This window comes from Argentina anserina, chromosome 4 (assembly GCF_933775445.1).
Source record: "Argentina anserina chromosome 4, drPotAnse1.1, whole genome shotgun sequence".
NCBI classification, from domain to species: Eukaryota; Viridiplantae; Streptophyta; class Magnoliopsida; order Rosales; family Rosaceae; genus Argentina; species Argentina anserina.
The window spans coordinates 1,076,734-1,094,094 of record NC_065875.1 but is presented as its reverse complement, the minus strand read 5'-3'; the positions used below and the strand labels follow the sequence as shown (position 1 = coordinate 1,094,094).

The 17,361-nt window shown below is 39.5% G+C and overlaps 1 protein-coding gene across 2 annotated transcripts; it reads left to right on the top strand.

The window, feature by feature from the left end:
• Positions 1–4,642: 4,642 nt before the first annotated feature.
• On the top strand, positions 4,643–12,889 carry LOC126789992 (protein argonaute 10). 2 transcript variants are annotated; one of them, XM_050516115.1, is made up of 22 exons: positions 4,643–4,838; positions 5,747–6,387; positions 6,684–6,892; positions 7,130–7,279; positions 7,367–7,500; positions 7,599–7,708; positions 7,804–7,910; positions 8,062–8,203; positions 8,294–8,410; positions 8,771–8,878; positions 8,962–9,033; positions 9,386–9,508; positions 9,590–9,749; positions 9,865–9,986; positions 10,325–10,462; positions 10,558–10,700; positions 10,933–10,995; positions 11,535–11,598; positions 11,699–11,834; positions 11,953–12,026; positions 12,110–12,236; positions 12,357–12,889. In XM_050516115.1, the coding sequence occupies exons 2-22, from the start codon at positions 5,890–5,892 to the stop codon at positions 12,536–12,538; spliced, it is 2,979 nt and encodes a 992-aa protein (XP_050372072.1). In that variant the 5' UTR covers positions 4,643–4,838; positions 5,747–5,889; the 3' UTR covers positions 12,539–12,889. The 2 variants fall into 2 exon arrangements, with proteins under 2 accessions (XP_050372072.1, XP_050372073.1); XM_050516116.1 differs by having other exon boundaries at positions 10,325–10,466; positions 10,562–10,700.
• The last annotated feature ends 4,472 nt before the right edge of the window (positions 12,890–17,361 follow it).

Sequence of the window (17,361 nt, the reverse complement as noted above, 5' to 3'; positions counted from 1 at the left end):
GTGGCTTTTATATGCCAATATGGCCTTTGAAGGCTAGTGAGACCTCTATAGGCTGGTGCGTCCTATATTGCAGTGTGCGTAGGACGGCGTTGAGCCACTGCGGGCGTAATGTGTCCATCTTAGTGCAAAGTTTTGCACGTAGGACATCTGAGCGCTGACATAGAGCGTTGTGCATCCGTCTTAGCGTAGTGACCTACGTGTAGGACGTCTTTTGGATGTTGAATTAGAGTGTGGTGTGTCAATCATAGCGTAATAGGTTACGCGTATGACGTCTTTTTGGCGTTGAATTAGAGCGTGGTGCGTCAATCATAGCGTAATAGGCTACGCGTATGACGTCTTTTTGGCGTTGACATTCGAGCGTAAAGCTACTATCGTAGCGTAGTGAGGTTTACGCGTAGGATGTCGATCGCTCTTGGGTGTAGTGCGTTCTCTGAGCGCAGTGTGCTTTGCGCATAGGACGGCTTGAGCCCTCTTGGGCGTAGTGCGCGTATTGACGCGGTTTGAGCCCTCTTGGGCGTAGTTCATCCATCGTAGTGTAGATAGGCGTTACGCGTAGGACGTCTTGAGCCCTCTTGGGCGTAATGTGCGTATTTACGCGGCTTGAGCCCTCTTAGGCGTAGTGCATCCATCGTAGCGTAGATAGGCGTTACGCGTAGGACGTCTTGAGCCCTCTTGGGCGTAATGCGCGTATTTACGCGGCTTGAGCCCTCTTGGGCGTAGTGCATCCATCGTAGCGTAGATATGCGTTACGCGTAGGACGTCTTGAGCCCTCTTGGGCGTAGTGCGCGTATTTACGCGGCTTGAGCCCTTTTGGGCGTAGTGCATCCATCGTAGCGTAGATAGGCGTTACGCGTAGGACGTCTTGAGCCCTCTTGGGCGTAGTGCGCGTATTTACGCGGCTTGAGCCCTTTTGGACGTAGTGCATCCATCGTAGCGTAGATAAGCGTTACGCGAAGGACGTTTTGAGCCCTCTTGGGCGTAGTGCGCGTATTTACGCGGCTTGAGCCCTTTTGGGCGTAGTGCATCCATCATAGCGTAAATAAGCGTTACGCGTAGGACGTCTTGAGCCCTCTTAGGCGTAGTCTCTCACTTTTTGGTGAGGAAAGAATTTTTGATTATGTGCGTCTAAGTGTTGTGTGATGAAACAGTCTGCATAAGGAATTTAATTGTTCTCCTGAACAATGGTTAGAAAAATTCCTAGTTTCATTAGCACAATCAAGTTAGACATTCAAGTGTGTGCGTCACACATTCTCTAAGAATATAAGATATGGCTAAGTGTCATTGCTAGCTAACTCTACAAAATGTTGTAGCCAATGTGTGAAAACCATGCGGGCATGCATATCAAGTGCGGTATGTTGTAGGCATGCTTTATAGCGTAATAAAATCATGCTAAGATATGGTAATAATCAACTCTACAGTAGGAGTAGGGAGGCATATCATTTTACTTATCTTATGCCGATGTGGAGTGGAGTTGCGCTTTATGCAAGTACCAAAATCATGTTGGAGGTGTCGAAGCATGACGCTCCTTTGCACTGGGGATGATTGCAAGTAGCCGCTTTGGATTTGAGTGAGGAGATGTCCGGTTTGAAGAGATTTTCCTTTCAATTCTCTGTGTTATGGTAGTGGTTTGTTGCGGGTTGGTTGGCTTTGCCAGCAAGTCCCGTTGTGCTAATGATTTCTTTTCTCTGGCGACTACGGAAGGCTACGAAGTCAACCGTAGAGCAGGACTATGAAAGCCGACTGTGGAGTAGGACCGTGGAGTTCCACCGTGGAACTATGGGAGCATGTCATGGGACTACGGGAGCAGTCGTGCACCGTGCTAGCAGTCACGTACTACGCTAGCAGTCAAGGGACTACGATAACAGTCTTGCACCGTGCTAGCAGTCGCGTACTACGCTAGCAGTCATGTACTACGCTAGCATTCGTGGGACTACGGGACTAGCCGTGCACCGTGCTAGCAGTCGCGTACTACGCTAGCAGTCATGTACTACGCTAGCAGTCGTGGGACTACGGGACTAGCCGTGCACCGTGCTAGCAGTCGCGTACTACGCTAGCAGTCGTGGGACTACGATAGCAATCTTGCACCGTGCTAGCAGTCACGTGCTACTCTAGCAGGAGCGTGGAAGAACGTCCATCGTGCTAGGAGGAGTGTGGAAGAACGTGACCGTGGAAGGCATGGACCACGGGAGGGTCAAATTTTTTTTTTTTTAAAAATCTGACTGCGCCGTAGTGAGCTCATGCACTGTGGGGTGTGGGGGACCGTGGGAGGTCTGTTGGTGGGGAGCGACGAAGCTAATTGTCAGCTTCCCACAGACGGCGCCAATGTTAACGTAGTGATTACCAGATGGGTGATTGATCACACGGTTAGCTATTAGTGAGTGTTAGTTTGACACGAGAAGTATAATGGTTCACCTCCCTCTCTTGGGGTAGGCTACGTCCACTTGAATCCACTAGTATTGGCAAATAGCCTTAAGTTATACATGTAGTGATCCCCCCTCTAAATGGGATGATGGGTCCCTTTTATAGGTGAGGGAACCCCTCTCATTTACATATTCTTCAATGTGGGACAACTGCCCCTTTAGGCTTACTATGGAGTCATCTTGATGAGGTCGGAAAGGTGATTTCCCGGTGGTGTCTTGGTGAGTTCCGACTATCATTGGAAAGCTTGTATGACGAGCTACGCTATGAATATCATGGTTAAGCCACATAGGGATTTGTAGATCCGCCTAGAGAGTGATGCTTATGCTCGGTGGCATGCCATACTAGCTCTGTGCTAGTAGGGGTGCCAACAACATCATTCCATTATAAAATTAATAAGCATTCTTCATTTACCACAACTATTACAAACAACTTAAAGTTCACAATTACAAAATAAACCAGCATATATTTAATTTTGTATATGTCCATCAATCAACAACTATATTGTTATAATAATATGCTAAAAAAATCTCTCATAGATTCATAGGCATTTAAATAATTCAAAAGCAAAAGAAAATGCTTATATAACAATTGGTATAAAATGTTGGTTATAAACTAAGTGAAATAAGTAGAAAATAAAGTGACGAAAATGCCTTAAAAAATTGGTAGGAAATAAAGCCACTAACGTTGTTAATTGACGAAAAATTAACCTGAAATAGAAATTTGAGGTACTAATGCAATAGTTTTCAAATGTGATGTACTAAAAGTTAGAATGACCAATAATTAGAGTATTATTTATTGAATTTACCCTATTATAATTATAATAATAATTATTATTAATTTTCATTTTAACCCACTTGGATTACGATTCAACCAAAGATAATTTTACAGTAGTTTCTTTTTCTCGGTCGCGCTTGTGCTTCTTTAAAAAATATACTTAATTTTTGTCTACAAATTGCTTCGAATGAAAACGCTCTAAGAAGAATTATGTGTTAAGTCATTATCCAAGTAGACTCTCACACTGTATATACGTTCAAACCCGACGAGAAAATAAAAAAAAGGATATGTTATTATTCCGAACGCCTACCTCTGACATCCATCTCCGATTTGATGCATTCAAAAAGGGTGTCATTAATCCGAACTCCCGCTCCTAACATCTATCTCCGATTTGATACATGAGAAATTATTACATATATCCGCCACATATCTCACTCGACATATCACTTAATGTTATTGGTATATTTTTTACTGTGATTGTCTCTGATTAGTTCTTATATGTAAATAATTTTTTTTCATTTTCACCGCGTGCATGTTAATTATATCATGACATAATATGATTAACTGAGTACACTACATAACAGTACCACGTGGCATGTACATAAAATAATTACTCTGCATGCATAAAAAAAGTCATTATTCCGCCCGCCCGCCCACCTCCGATTTGATGCATGAACACACATTTCGCGTCTGGACGAGTTTAAAAGGGGGAACTTGAGCGTGGTTGCCAAATCATGTCACACTGTTTTCTCCCCCTCGCGGTCCCAAAAACCCAACAAATGGGGGATATTATAGAGCCGAGTACACTGAATCATCAGCTCAAAGTCTCAAACCGGGTCTAGGGTAAGGGACCCGAGAGACCCACCCGTCTCACCATCCCAAGAACCGGGCCGGGCACATCGGGTACCGGGTACACTTATCTATATAATTTTGATGGAGTAAAAATGAATATAGAGAAATGGGAAAAGGGACTAGACAGAGTGAAGTGGGGACTGAGCTTTAGAGAGGAGTGAGAAAGAAAGGAAGAGTCTCTCTGCAGAATAGAGGACTGCAAGTTCGAATTATTCTTCTTCTGTTGTATCATTGCTTTTATAAATACTCACTGCCTCTTTTGGACTCACACCCCATTTCCTCCTCTCTCTCTCTCTCTCTCTCTGGTTTTCTCATAAAGAATTGGTCTTTGTTTTTTTTTTTTTGCCATACCCGAGGCTGTGAGCTTAGTCCAGGAAGCACAACGGAGCTTCTGAGATGGTGGTGGGTTTTTGTTTAGGAAATTTGTAGAGAAAGAGAAGGAGGAAGCCATTGTTTTTATAAAGCCAAAGAAACAGGGCCTCTTCTCCCCCCAAAGGCTTTTACACGTGATAAAGAAACTACCAAAAGCAGTTGCATGCGTGTATAAAGATTCATCATCATCCCCATCTCCTCCTCTCTCTCTCTCTCTCTCTAGCTGAATCTGAATCCCCCCAACACAACACAACCCATGTCTTTTATATCCCTCCTCTTTTGTTGAACTACTTCACATTGGTCTGTCCACCTCAAAACTCTCTGAGTTCTGTGATCGTCGAGTTCAAGGACTTCAAGAACATTGTTCTGTTAGGTTTGATTTAGAGTTTGGCTTCTCAGCTTAAATGGGCAGTTGGTTGGTGAGTAACTAAGTTTGTTTTTGTGGTATTTAATGGTGGTGGCTCTTTTTCTCTTTGCCATTAATTTTGGGTATACCGTATACTTGAGATAGTGATTTTACTACCCTTTTCAATGTTTATTCCTTCTCCTTGGTTTTGTTCTTGAATTTTGGCTCTTTCTAGGTGTTTTTATTTCTTGTTTCCTAATACCAGTCCACAACTCACAAGCCTTGCTTCAAATCTGTCTTCTACAAACAGTTACTATTGTTTATATTATTCTTGAGATATTTGTCATCTGTGTTTCTATCTGCTTGGGCTTATTCATTTTGTGGATGATCACAAATTTTCAGTTTTGGGGTTTAAACAATGGTTTTGTCTCCTGGGTTCCTTCATTTTCCCCAGCTTCTATTCCTTTTTCTTTTTTTATTGTTATTGTCTGGGCTTATAGGAACATCTGAAGAATCACTTTGGGTTTTGGGTAATGACTTGTGTTGCCTCTGCATTTTTTTTATTTTTCAATTATTGCTGAACTTGCAAAGCTGATATTGAGCTGTGAGTTATGTGTTGGCTTTCGTGTTCTCTGAATCTTCCTGGCAAGTCTTTGAGATTGGTTATATTTTTAATGGATGGCTATGTAACTGTATCTGTTACTTGTCTGTAGATTTGGGTTTCAGTTTTGTATCTATGCGGATTTGGTAACGGGTAAATCTAGATGTGAATAGTTGGTTCTCTCAGTTTTGCAAAGAAACAGTAATGTCATTCATCTTCAATGAAAAACAAAGTCTGGACATTTATTTACCCGTACCTTTTACTTAACGTATTGGGGTGATGAAATCTCATTTATTGTGTCTGGTTATTCACTTTTGGTAAATTTTCCGGCAACTTTTGGCTGACGTATTGTTTTCCTGTGTTTGTTTTGGGTATTTCAGAGCAGTGGTAGTTTTGTATCTGTGGAAAATTGAGTAAAGACTAAAAGGGAAGACTACTCTGTTAGTGTGTAATCTAGTGAAGCTGGTCTCTTTTTGGATAAAGGCTTGTGCTTTGGAGTATATATCAGTTTGAGTTACCAAACATGCCTATCAGGAAAATGAAGGAGAGCTCAGAGCAGCACCTTGTGATCAAAACCCATTTACAGAACTCAGCAAACCCAGTTCAGAAGGCTCCTAAGACTGCCCAAAATGGCAAAGGTCCACCAATTTCAGAGCCTCAAAACCCCAAAGCTCAGAACCAAGCTTCACCTCCAACCAAGAACAGAGGAAGGAGAAGGGGTAGAGGTGGTCGGAAGTCCGATCAAGGCGAGGTTTTTATGAGGCCTAGTTCAAGGCACTGCACGGTTGCTCATATTCCAGCCTCACCAAACTTGGTTGGTGGAGGTCCTTTAGTTAGTACTACAAATGGTTCATTGGAAAATGGTGGAAATTTGTGTGCCATGGAGATGGGTTTCCCCACTTCCAGCAAGTCTTTGAGCTTTGCACCTAGGCCTGGTTATGGACAAGCTGGGATAAAGTGTGTTGTAAAGGCCAACCATTTCTTTGCTGAGTTACCAGACAAAGACTTGAACCATTATGATGTAAGCTCGTTTTCTTTGATGGGTCATTTTCTTATAGTTAAGACGTGTTTATTGATGTGCTGTAGGAAAAAATTAATTTTCTGTTTAAATTGTGTCATAGAAATCGGGTCCCTTTACCTTAATCTGAGTGTTTATATTTTCACAGTTGCTGCTGCAATACTGAGGAAATTTGAAAACCTTACTGTTTTCACCATGCCCTTTGCTTCTACTAGCATTTATGAGATGAATTTTGGGCTTTTAATTTTGTTCTAAATGTTTTGTTTGCCTTTTCACCATCACTGGTCTGACTTTTGCAGGTCAGCATAACTCCTGAAGTTACATCGAGAGTTGTGAACAGAGCTATCATGGCAGAACTAGTGAGGCTGTACAGAGAATCTGACCTTGGCATGAGACTGCCTGCTTATGATGGTAGAAAGAGTCTGTACACTGCTGGTGAGTTACCGTTTGTTTGGAAGGAGTTTAACATCAAACTTGCTGATGAAGAAGAGCGAATTGATGGCCAAAAGTAAGGACGTTGCCTTTTTGTTCCTTTAGATTTATATCACAATCAGCTGGTAAAGAATCAGATGGATGAGAACAATGATAGAACCCTATTTACATAAATACAAATAACATATATAGTGAAAGATGTTTCCAAGAATATGTCATGTTTATGTATTAGATTGAATGTATGATGAGCAATTTGATTCATCACCATTATCCAAAAAGGTTAACTTTACATTGCCTGCGTATAATATTTCAGAAGAGAAAGGGAATATAAAGTGGTGATAAAGTTTGTTGCTCGAGCAAACATGTATCATTTGAGCCAGTTTCTGGCCGGTAAATGTGCTGATGCCCCGCAGGAGGCTCTCCAAATTCTAGACATTGTTTTAAGAGAGCTTTCATCAAAAAGGTAAAATTTCTCATAACTTGTGACTGGTACTCTCTTCAGGTGTGTAGACAAGTTTGTGGTCACCTAACAAACACTTCTCTGATGCAGGTACTGCCCCATTGGGAGATCCTTCTTTTCACCTAATATACGAACACCACAAAGGCTTGGTGAGGGGTTGGAGTCATGGTGTGGGTTTTACCAAAGTATAAGGCCTACCCAAATGGGACTTTCCCTCAACATTGGTGAGTAACTTGCTGTTAATTGGTGGAACAAAACTTCCTTTTGGTTCTTCTCAAATGACCTGTCTTATATATTGTTCCTCTCTTGCTACATGTTGCAGATATGGCTTCAGCTGCATTCATAGAGCCTCTCCCCGTAATAGAGTTCGTAGCCCAGCTTCTGGGAAAGGATGTACTAACTAGGACATTATCTGATGCTGATCGTATAAAGGTGATTTTTGTAACTATATTTCTTTTTCTATATAAGTATGTATATTATCCTTGACATCTAATTTAATCTAGTATGTACTTTAAAATGCCTACCAGATTAAGAAGGCTCTTAGAGGGGTGAAAGTTGAAGTTACCCACAGGGGAAGTGTTCGAAGAAAGTATCGAGTGTCAGGACTGACATCTCAACCTACAAGAGAGCTTGTGTAAGTTTGACAAAAGCATAAATTTGTTGCTCATCCAGGCTTCTAGATACTTGCATGGAAAGGAATAGAAGCTGTGATTTATTTTTTGTTGATTCTTGATCGGCTTGTGCTAGTGTTCTAGTTGCTATATTCTGATGTCATCTTCCATCAGGTTTCCTGTTGATGAGAACTCAACGATGAAATCAGTAATTGAATACTTCAAGGAGATGTATGGATTCACAATTGAACATGGACATCTTCCTTGCCTTCAAGTTGGCGGAAATCAGAAAAAAGCAAATTATTTACCTATGGAGGTTGGTCGTGGTCACCCAATCCCTAATGCAATCCTCACAATTTTCTTTTCATCAGTCTTGTTGTGAATTTACATGCTTCAAATTTTGCAGGCCTGCAAAATAGTTGAGGGACAACGATATACAAAAAGGTTGAATGAGAAGCAAATTACTGCTCTCTTAAAAGTTACATGCCAAAGGCCTAGGGATCGTGAAAATGACATCCTCCAGGTAATTGTTTTTAATTGTTTAGTCATATGGCCTAATCTCGTGCCACTCCTTGCTTTCGTCACAAAGAAATATATTATGTGTCATCAGTGGTGGGGTGTGACGTGTGAGGGAGAAAGGTCTAGAAATTGGCTGGTAGGTTGGCAAACAATGGACTGAGAATAGAAATGAAATGAATTCTAGTAGTGAACTTAATGCAAAGAAAATGAATATGCAAACTCGAGACCATCTATGCTACCTAAGAAGTAGAGAATAATTGCACACATATGATATGATGTTCTTGATGAAAGTTGTTTAATGTTACTTTTTTGTGTTCTCATACAAATTATTGATACATTGTTTTTTGGTTTTATACATAACCAGACCGTCCAACATAATGCTTATGACCAAGACCCTTATGCTAATGAGTTTGGGATCAAAATCAGTGAAAAGCTCGCTTCAGTTGAGGCTCGAATTCTTCCAGCCCCTTGGGTATGTTGCCCCTCAATACATTGTAATGTTTGATTAAAAATATCTTCTCATCGTCCAATGTCTAACAAAAAAATCATTGGCAGCTGAAGTATCATGAAACAGGAAAAGAAAAGAATTGTTTGCCTCAAGTAGGTCAGTGGAATATGATGAACAAGGTACTATACTTGCTAAATTTAGCACTCTATATGTAATGTATGCAAGACATGGCAAAATAGTTCATCACATCTGTTACGATTTAGCACTTAAAATAGTGCATCTATATGTAATGTATACTTGCTAAATTTAGCACTGTATATGTAATGTATGTAAGACATGGCAAAATAGTTCATCACATCTGTTACGATTGTAACGGTTACTGATCAATCAAAAAAGAAATCCTATTTCACCACTAAAACCCCTTTAGTTCAATATAGCCTGTGTTGTTTTATCTAATTTAAATCATTTATTAAAAAAAGGATTATTAGTCTTAGTGCCTATCTCTGATATCTTGATCTTCATATATTGCAGAAAATGATTAATGGGATGACAGTTAGCCGGTGGGCTTGTATTAATTTCTCCAGGAGTGTCCAGGAGAGTGTTGCTCGAAGTTTTTGTAGTGAACTTGGTCAGATGTGTCAAGTCTCTGGCATGGTATTGATTTTTTTTTTCACGTGAATTGTTATCTTTTATTATTATTGCATGGGTTTCTAACTATGTTATACTGTTTTTTAGGAATTTAATCAAGAACCCGTTATTCCAATTTACAATGCTAGGCCTGAGCAAGTAGAGAAAGCTCTGAAGCATGTATATCATGCATCCATGAACAAAACAAAAGGAAAAGAGTTAGAGCTCTTATTGGCTATTTTGCCTGACAACAACGGGTCCCTGTATGGTAGGTCATACTTGCCATAATCCAGTTATTTGTTTTTTCACTGATCTTTCATCTTCATGTTTTTAAAGATAACTTGAATCATATAATTAATTCTAACCTGATTCTGCTATTTTAGGTGATATCAAGCGAATATGTGAAACAGATCTTGGATTAATCTCACAATGCTGTCTTACAAAGCATGTTTTCAAGATAAGCAAACAGTATTTGGCTAATGTGTCGCTTAAGATAAATGTTAAGGTTCGTTCATTCCCCAATATCTTATGCATGCTTGAGTCTACAAATTTATGAACTAGTTCCAGTGCTATGTGTACCACATTATTGCTACTCTTTAATCAATATAAGATGAAACAGTGCCCGTCAAACTAATTGTGAATGAGCTGATTTTAACATATACTAGTTGTCACGAGTTTAAAAATGAGAGTACATTCTTAATTATATGGTCTTAACATTTGTAAGGAAAAAGCAGTTGTGGAAGGTTATATTACTCATTTCACGGTTTATATAATGTCTCGAACTCTCGATCTTCTTGAATGTTTTCTGAATCCTGTTGGTTCTTGGACTCATCAATACTGCAGATGGGTGGCAGAAACACAGTACTTTTGGATGCTATCAGCTGCAGAATACCTTTAGTTAGCGACATACCAACTATAATTTTTGGAGCAGATGTGTCTCACCCGGAGAATGGAGAAGATACCAGTCCCTCTATTGCTGCGGCATGTCTCTCTACCACATGAAAATTCAATATATGTCGAGTATTGAAACCGTTGATGCTTAGTGCTAACAAATGAGTGATGATTTACTTTTGTAGGTAGTTGCTTCCCAGGATTGGCCAGAAGTGACCAAATATGCTGGGTTAGTTTGTGCTCAAGCTCACAGACAGGAACTGATACAAGATTTGTACAAGACATGGCAGGACCCTGTTCGTGGCACAATCAGTGGCGGCATGATCCGGTATTACTTGGAAACTTTCGGAGGAATCTTTCCTCTTATTTTCTTCTTCTCTACAAGCACAACATATTTCCCCAAACTCTTCGTTTTATTCCTTGGATATTCTGCTTGCATATACTTTAAACATGTGACCTTTTACTCTTTCCGTTAGGTGTTACTATGTATGAATATATTTACCCTAAAAGTTTATAACACATGCTTCTTACTTCTTAGTGTCGAGTTCTCTTTTGTGCAGGGATCTTCTGGTTTCCTTTAGGAAAGCAACAGGGCAGAAGCCTCTCAGGATTATATTTTACAGGTAAATTTGAGATCCTACCAGGGGCGTATTCATTTATGTAGTAGGTTATAAGGACTGTAGTGTAGACAATATTTTGACCCCAAATCTCTCAGATTTTTCTTCTTTTTAAGTCTGTCCAAATTTTATGCCTTGTGCATGTATTGATAGTGGTTGTGGCTAAGCCTTTCAAAAATTTCTTGTATGTATGAATCTAGCTGAACATGGCCTTTTCAATTATGCAAGCAATTTGGCAGTAAATAAGAGAAGATCTATTAGTCATTAGACATTATGTGTTGCAAAAGTGTGCTGCAAGTTTAGTAACGACTAACGACTAATGGCAAATTGGTAATGCTTAGTGAAATTCTAAATATTTTCACATGGCTAATTAGCCTAAACAATTTGGATCCTGGATCCACCCCTGGTTTCCTACCACACTTTGAGTGACTAAATTCCTAAATTGGAATTTTTAAGTATGTTACAAAACCTGTGTTATTCTTTGAGTAGTCTTTTGTTTTCTTTTCCAGATTGTTCCTTTTCTAATATAATTTCATTCCAAGTAGGGATGGCGTTAGTGAAGGGCAATTTTATCAGGTCTTACTCTATGAGCTTGATGCGATTAGGAAGGTGAGACTTGACATATTCTGTTTCTATTTCACCAATACAAACTTACTGGATGTACATGTGGGAATTATTGTCACATTGCTAAGTAGTGATATGTAAACAGGCATGTGCTTCTCTGGAACCCAACTATCAACCGCCAGTGACTTTCATTGTGGTACAAAAGCGGCACCACACACGATTATTTGCTAATAACCATAGGGACAGGAGCAGTGTTGACAAAAGTGGCAACATATTGCCTGGTAAGCTTACACTTTCTTTTGATCAAAGCTTAAACTATCTTGGAAACTTGTTTCATCTGACATATTACAGAGAATTTCGATACAACTTCTTTACTTTTGATTGTTGTGATTTTTTCAGGCACTGTGGTTGATACCAAGATATGCCATCCTACAGAGTTTGATTTCTATCTCTGCAGCCATGCTGGTATTCAGGTAAAGAATTTATTCATCTCTTTCGCAGCTGCATTGTTCTTTTTATTTCTCTGTTTGGGATCTAAGAGTGTCATATATTGCAGGGGACAAGTCGGCCAGCTCACTACCATGTTCTCTGGGATGAGAATAAGTTTACTCCTGATGGAATCCAGTCATTGACAAATAACCTTTGCTACACATATGCAAGGTGCACACGCTCTGTGTCTGTTGGTAAGCCATTTTTTCCTTGTTCTGCTTAGTTACTTTTGCTCACACAATCATTTGACTTACAAATTATCTTCCATTTCAAATTGTAATTGCGATGGACCTATTCTGTGGAATCTTATGCAGTACCCCCAGCATATTATGCACATTTGGCTGCTTTTCGTGCCCGATTCTATATGGAGCCAGATCTGCAGGAAAATGGCTCTATTGGTCATGCTGGTAAGGGCACACGAGCTGTGGGAGAGTCTGGAGTCCGGCCTCTTCCAGCTTTGAAGGAGAATGTAAAGAGAGTAATGTTTTATTGTTAGAAGTGGGTAAGGTTGCTTAGAAAGATGCTACAATTCGGGAGTGAACATCCTTCATCTCCAAAACTTCCTCTTTGTAGACAAACCATGCATGCATGGCTCAAGGTCTTTCAGTTTAACCTAGGAGGGAAGAAAAGAAAAGGTATTCCGAGTTTAGATTAGTGATTTATAGTTCTAGAGTTCCTTTATCATAGGTAACAACAGGTCCTTAGGCTCTGCAGTGTAGATCACCCAGTATGGGATGTTTCTCAGTTCTATGCTCTGTAAAGTAATGTTAAGTAATGAGTTAAGTTTATAGTTGTGTAGAAAATATTTGGGCCACTCTTGAAAGGTTTATCAAAATGCATCTGAGAATGAATAGGGTAGTCATAATTTACAAAAGCAGGGTAAAATTTTCCAAAGCAATGTTTTCAAATAAATGATGGGAACAATCATGTACCATCTACCAAGGATGAGCTCAGAACATGGCCAAGTTAGGGTAATCATCCTAGCACATGGGTACCATGCTTGACCAAATTGGCTTCAGATTTATGTAGTCTCGGATTATGCTGCTAAATTTCAATCCCGTCCCGGTTAATTTCGGGATGAGATCGGGAAGGATTCAGGATTACGGAAATTTATGCCCACCCCTAATTTTGGTGATTATGGGACTTCATGAAGAAAAGGCACCAATACAAGGGTCAAGTGTGCTCACGTACAACGTCAGGAACTATGCAACAAATTTGAGACTCTTTGAAATGGCTCTTGCCAGTCTCCTGCATTTCATAAAATCTCAATTAATATTTTGTCAGTGCTTGCACTTTTTCTTCATTGAATCCCATATTGTTGGATGTATCTTTCACCCCAAAGTGATCGATCTTAAGAATAGAGCGATCAACGACTACTCCATTATGACGCTTAGGCGATGGGTTTTCATACCCAAGACAAAACTCGTCGCTTAAGCGGCCCTAGGCCAGTTGCTAAAAGAAGAAACTCTCGTTGCTTAGAGTTCTTAAGGTGATTGAAATATAACATCGACACTATTTTTGGCGTCGGAGTTCGTCTCCTAAGTTTGACGGATTAAAGCAATTGTGAAATTAATTGGGTTTCGTTGTGAAATGCAGGTTCAATTAGTGAAATGACACAATCTAGTAGCATTTTTTTTTTCAGTAAAATTAAGTGAAGAGATGAAAAATAAACTCGTCGCTTCAATATTAAGTTAGACTTCTTTTCGAAAAAAAAAGAAAAAGGTTAGGGTCTCCCTAACAAAAGGACAGACAATCTCGTGCAGAAGTAAATTAGCATGAAGTTTTTATGGGGGAAATCTGAGCTTCCATAGAGACTTGGAAATGGGTAGGTATTGACTACAAAAGGAGAACCATTTGAGTTGAGATTCGAAACAAACCGAGTCATAATTTCTGTTAGTCACTAAATTCACATAACTTGCAAGGATCTTCTTCAGGCTGTGGAGCGCTACCATATTCAATGTGTGACTAATTAAACCTAAAGTAGCATGAAGTTAGATCTCTCACACACACAAAGACACACACAAAGACATTCTTGTTTAAGTCTTTGAAATAGTTGACTATGTCATTTTTTTTTCAAAGGGGACTTAAAAGACCCAGAAACAAAAAACACAGAGACTAAATATTAAAGCAGACTCATGTGCGCCTACATCTAGCAACACTAACCAGATCGTCAAAGAAAGCCTGCGCAGCATGTGCAGGAGGATCAACAAACTCAATCAGCCCCAACTCATGAGAAATACTCTGTTTGACCAAGACATCATTAACCATGTTACATTCTCTAAAAATATGAGAGAGCTTCATATTATGTAGTTTGGAAATCATAGAAGCACAACTAGCAAGCAGAGACCCAAGAGGATGCATAGATGTGTTATCCCTTTGCATAAGTTGGATAAGAATAGTATAGAGTCAGACTCAATTTCAACATTTCCACTGTAATGTTTGGCAATGAATTTCAAACCAAAAAATAAGCCCTAAGCCCCAACATACAAAATCTCCCCAATCCCCAAGTTCATTTGAAAACCATGAATCTAATGCCCATGCTGATCTCTAATCACCCCTCTAACACCAATTTTCCCAGAGTTAGAAATTCTAGTGCCATTAATATTCAACTTATACCAACTAGTAGGAGGCTTAGACCAGGAAAGCATAATATAACTATAAAAAGAACTCACTTTAGCCTTGCTTAGAAGTTTACTATCTCTTTTATATGATGTGTCATAGGAGAAAACCAGGGTTACTTCTAAATTTAACTATGTCAAAGATTAAATTACCAAGTATAGGTTCTTTCGGCACATTTGATAAAATTGGAATCTTCTTTAGCATAGGCTCTGCTAGGAGTGGGCATAAATTCCTGTAATCCCGAACCTGTCCTGATCCCATCCCGAAATTTACCGGGATGAGATGGGATGAAAAGTTAGAAATATCAATCCCGTCCCGATTCCATCCCATTTGATTACGGTGGGATGAGACGTGAGACGAATAGTTGAAGTCTTGTTCCACCTTTAATGAAACTAATTCATGTTCTTAATAACTCCCAAGTTATATCAACTTAAATAATAATGGTAAATTATAATATTTTTAAACAAAATAAGCATTTTTTTGTTAAAATTTCATTATTGAATGTTACTTTGTTAATGAAAAAGTAAAAATATAGGTTTTTATTTAACTTTATAGGAAGGTGGGATAAATCACGTCTCATCTCAACCAGTATTAATCCCGAGTGTGATGCATTCTTAAAAACCCTCGTCCCGTCCCGATTCAAAAGAGTGGGCTGAGCCTCGTCCCGTCCCATCCTGTGCCTGGCCCTAGCCTCTACACAAGGATAACACGCATAAATCGAGAAATTATCCAAATTAAAAAAATAAAGTTACCAGTGGAGAAAATGCTGAGGATACGAAAATTTGGAGTACGAAAAGCATTCGATGTTAATGTAATTTTCTCAAAGGCATTCATCTGTGCGACAATGTCCAGAATGGAGTACCAAACGTGACCTAGCTGGTCCTAGCACAATCATTCATCTCTGTCAATGGTGGCTTTTCTGGAAGATGTGTTTATGAGCTTGGAGGAACATGTGTTTATTGGGAATGTTCTTTGATTCATTTCTATGCAGAATGTGGGGGGGGGGGGGGGGGGGGGGGGGGGGGGGGTGGTGTGCGCCCTGCAAGGTGTTTGATGGAATGCTTACGAGAGACACTGTAAAGTGGACACAAAAGGAGGCTGTTTATTTGTTTTTCAGGATGGCGTCTGCTACTAATGCTAGTGTTGAGGTGACAAAAGTGTGGGGTTACGTTTGGTTTGGCCTTCAAAAATTTTGGTTTTACACCATTCAGCAAAGGTCTTGTCACCTAGTTGAATGGCCATTGCTGCAGCAGCTTGAAGTGCAGCAAGCCACAAACAACCACAGTAAGCACTTACTCCATGAACCGTCCAAGCGTCATATGTTTGGTCAGGGAAACCACCCCTATCAAATTGTTCCATGTATTCCATTGCCGCATGAACAGCAGGCCAGACATCAACTCCAAACGACACATCCCCTGTTGCATCATAATCTCTATACACCTGAAGTACAAACTTCGGGTTTAGATCCTTCCACTTACTAGTATCATGAATATTGTAAGCATTCATCTCATTCCAAGGATCATGTGTTCCCAAATCATGGGGGACAGCTCCTCTAACCTTACGAATTCCCCAATTCCCCTCAGCAAGAAACTTTACTTTTCTTCCATCTTCAGATAACACTGGTTTTGCAAAGTCCCTCTGTATATTGAGTTCAATTTTGGGAAACAGGTCAAGAAGGGAAAATGATGCATAGAAGTGCACATCATATGTGTTCCACATGATGTATTCAACTCCTTCCAGGTAAATAAACCTCCCGACATCTTCATAGTGTTTTTGTGGATCCAACATTGCCTTATCCTCGATCACTCCGCCTTGTTTGCCATTCACTTTATGTTCAGTGGCCTTGTTATCCAAACACTCACCATTTCTCAATTGACTTTGATTTTTTTTTATTTTTCTTTTTTTGTTTGAAGTGAGGGAAAATCTGCATGAAAATCAATAATAATTATATGATTATAAGGGAATCAGCATTGTGGAAAAATCAAGCCGAACAGGACAGTGCATGATAGAAGAATGGCACTACGGCTAGTGTCAAAAACTCGAAGTTACAAATATTTTTAACTTGTATTTTTTAAAATCCAAATATTTTTAAAACTAAAACAAAAATCTGAGAGAAGAAGCAATCGGGATAAATGACTACCAATCCAGATCGTTCCACCAGCAACCAAAAAGTAGAGCTCATTGAACAATGTGAACTTGTACCTGGTAGTATTGTACACACGAACTTTCTTTCAGTGACAAATAACTAATGCAGACAAACCTCAAAAGCTTTATTTAACCATTCTGGTCGTGTAAGTAATGCAGATGGTTCTGGGTGTGCAAAGATCCAGTTACAATATTTTGATTGTTATTAAATATCAATGCTTTCTAACCTAGGATGCATTGTTCACCTTGATACCATCACATTTTGTGTGAACATAAGATGCATTCTACCCTACAGTTTGCATCAAGCTCAAAGACATCTTAAGGTGTTGATTGATAGGAGCACTTTGTGCAAACGTTTTTAACATGTTTTTACCTCAATTTGTACTTTGCTTAGCCCTTATTGTTGTACTATTGAGTCATTGAGTCGTAGTAAGAGTCTTGAGCGGTATTGGATGCATTTTTGTGGTTACATGAGTTAAAACGCATAATTGGTTTAGAGTCCTAGTTTGACTAGGAATCCTTGTTAGGTTTTGAAACTAATTATCTCTTACTTAT